Source organism: Histoplasma capsulatum, genomic scaffold (assembly GCF_000149585.1).
Source record: "Histoplasma capsulatum NAm1 scaffold_1 genomic scaffold, whole genome shotgun sequence".
Taxonomy (NCBI): domain Eukaryota; kingdom Fungi; phylum Ascomycota; class Eurotiomycetes; order Onygenales; family Ajellomycetaceae; genus Histoplasma; species Histoplasma mississippiense.
This window is the reverse complement of record NW_001813982.1, coordinates 4,374,615-4,376,765: the sequence shown is the minus strand read 5'-3', so window position 1 is coordinate 4,376,765 and position 2,151 is coordinate 4,374,615. Positions and strand designations below refer to the sequence as shown.

Below are 2,151 nucleotides of genomic sequence, written 5' to 3'. Positions count from 1 at the left end.
GTTTTCTGCTCACCGACCGCACGGAGCCTAGAGATGGTGTAACCTTCGTCGGCCTTGAGGTGCTTAAACCCGCTTGGTTAGGTAGCCTCTTCCCCGTTGGAGAGATAGGCGATAGGTTCCTTTGTTGCGTTACTACGCCGGGTGGGGACCGGTTCAAATCGCCATCATTAACGTTCAACGATAGCTTAATTTTCGGCTTTCGCTGTTGCTCCTGCTGTTGTGGTGGTGGTGGTTGTAGCTGGGGAGACTCGACTTTGAGTCGTTCGAATTCCGAAATCAGGCTGTGGAAATATACGCGTGCTTGTATGCTTAATGCATAGTCTGCGGGAGTGCACATCGCATGATTGAGAGCTAGGGAAGGTGCACCCGCTGATACCAGGAGCCGGAATGCCTTCAAATTTCCCCATGCACTAGCATAATGCAAGGCGGTGTTGCCGACGTTATCTGCAAGCGTGACGGACGCATCTTGTCTGAGAAGCGTTGCAATGGTACTTGTATCTTCTGAGGAATTGGAAGAGGAACGCGGGCGCTGCTTCGGAGGAATTAGGCATGTGCTTTGCGCCGGGTGGGATACGTTGGAGTTTTGAGCCGCAAGCATGAGGGGTGTGGCGCCATTATGGTCAGGCCGGTCGATGGTTTGGGGGAACTGAGTGCACAGGAATTGGACACAGGAGGTGTGGGAATGAGCAGCTGCAAGGTGGAGAGGTGTAGCTCCATCAGTATTCACGCTGATGCCGGGGGCCGCATCGAAGCCGCTCTCCAAGATTCGAGGGGTGCATGAGTCGTGGCCGAATGATACAAGGAGTTTCTAGGAATTGTGTTTTAGTGGGGGCCCAGGAACAAAATATGAAGATGCGGTTCCATACAACGATTTCCAGGTTGCCAATAATCGCTGCGAGATGTAGCGAGGTATTGCTCTTGTCGTCGAAGTTTGGGTTCTCCAGGAACCTGGGGTTATTCTTTATGATACGCTTCACCAGCAAGACATCGTTCCACAGGATAGCGCTCCGCAAGCGGACATGCACTGGTAGGTCAACCCTAGTTGTCAAATTTAGCACAAGCCCGAGAAAAGATACGCTAGGTAAATCAGTTGCATTGCAGTTACGAAGCGTACATCATCTCCTGGGACACCGGCAAGTTGCTACGGTCAAAGTTGCAGGTCTTCCATGTTCTCTTCGGGAGTTTCAAGAAGTTGAACGTCTATGGGAAGGTTGGTCAGGGGCCATGGAACGGGGTTCAGATGGCTGCCGAGAAGCTAACCCGTGGTAGAAAAGGAAACCAAAATGTCGTCCAGGAGTCGAGGGTTACACTTGAGCACGGCTTTCAAAAAGTGGAACGTGGTGATAAATCTTAGCTTAGCAAACTCTCGGTGGGGCTTAAACATATAACCACTAGATATTGATAGTTAAGAATAGATATCAGTAAAAAGTCAGAGGAGAAGAGAACATTACAGAGTAGTAAATCACTAATTGATAGTTAATTAATGAGATAATAATTATTAAATATAATCATTAGAGAGAGGAGCTGATACAGTGATTGTACCGTACATAATACTACAGGGCCTTGACTGAACACCATATGTGTTCGAACACAGGAAAATCCACCTTCATATAACCACTAATTTAATTAATTACGCTGGGTTACCCGGCGATTACACGACGAACTATGTATACACAGAATTACATACAGAATATAACTAATCTGTACTCGTGCCGCTGCTTACCCACATCTCATGTGGGTGCGCCACACCGAAACGATAAGTACACTTTGTATGAGAACATCATATAAGAGATACTTTATAAAATAATCAATAACATCACCACCATATAAGATATGAGCATGAAATTGAAATATGAAGATTATATATACTCAAATAATATAGTTAATATAATACTTTTATATAAAAGTAACTCAATTTCTCAAATCTGAAAAATAGACTAAATTTTTAATACAAAATTCAATTTTTCATAATAAAATAATGAAAAATTACTTTATTTTAAATATACTCATATCATAGGATTTCTTACTATTTATTTTATCTTCATCTAGCTTTTCAAGTGTATATCTAAGATGTTGATGAAAATATTAAAGAAAATGATGTTTGTATCTTTTATATATGATTCCCATATAAAAGATGACCTATTTTCATTT

At 43.1% G+C, this 2,151-nt stretch overlaps 1 protein-coding gene across 1 annotated transcript; it reads left to right on the top strand.

Moving 5' to 3' along the window:
* Positions 1–852: 852 nt before the first annotated feature.
* On the top strand, positions 853–1,354 carry HCAG_01244 (predicted protein; the record flags this gene model as incomplete). The annotated part of the gene is made up of 2 exons (XM_001544147.1): positions 853–1,027; positions 1,110–1,354. The coding sequence occupies 2 exons, from the start codon at positions 853–855 to the stop codon at positions 1,352–1,354; spliced, it is 420 nt and encodes a 139-aa protein (XP_001544197.1).
* Between the last annotated feature and the right edge of the window lie 797 nt (positions 1,355–2,151).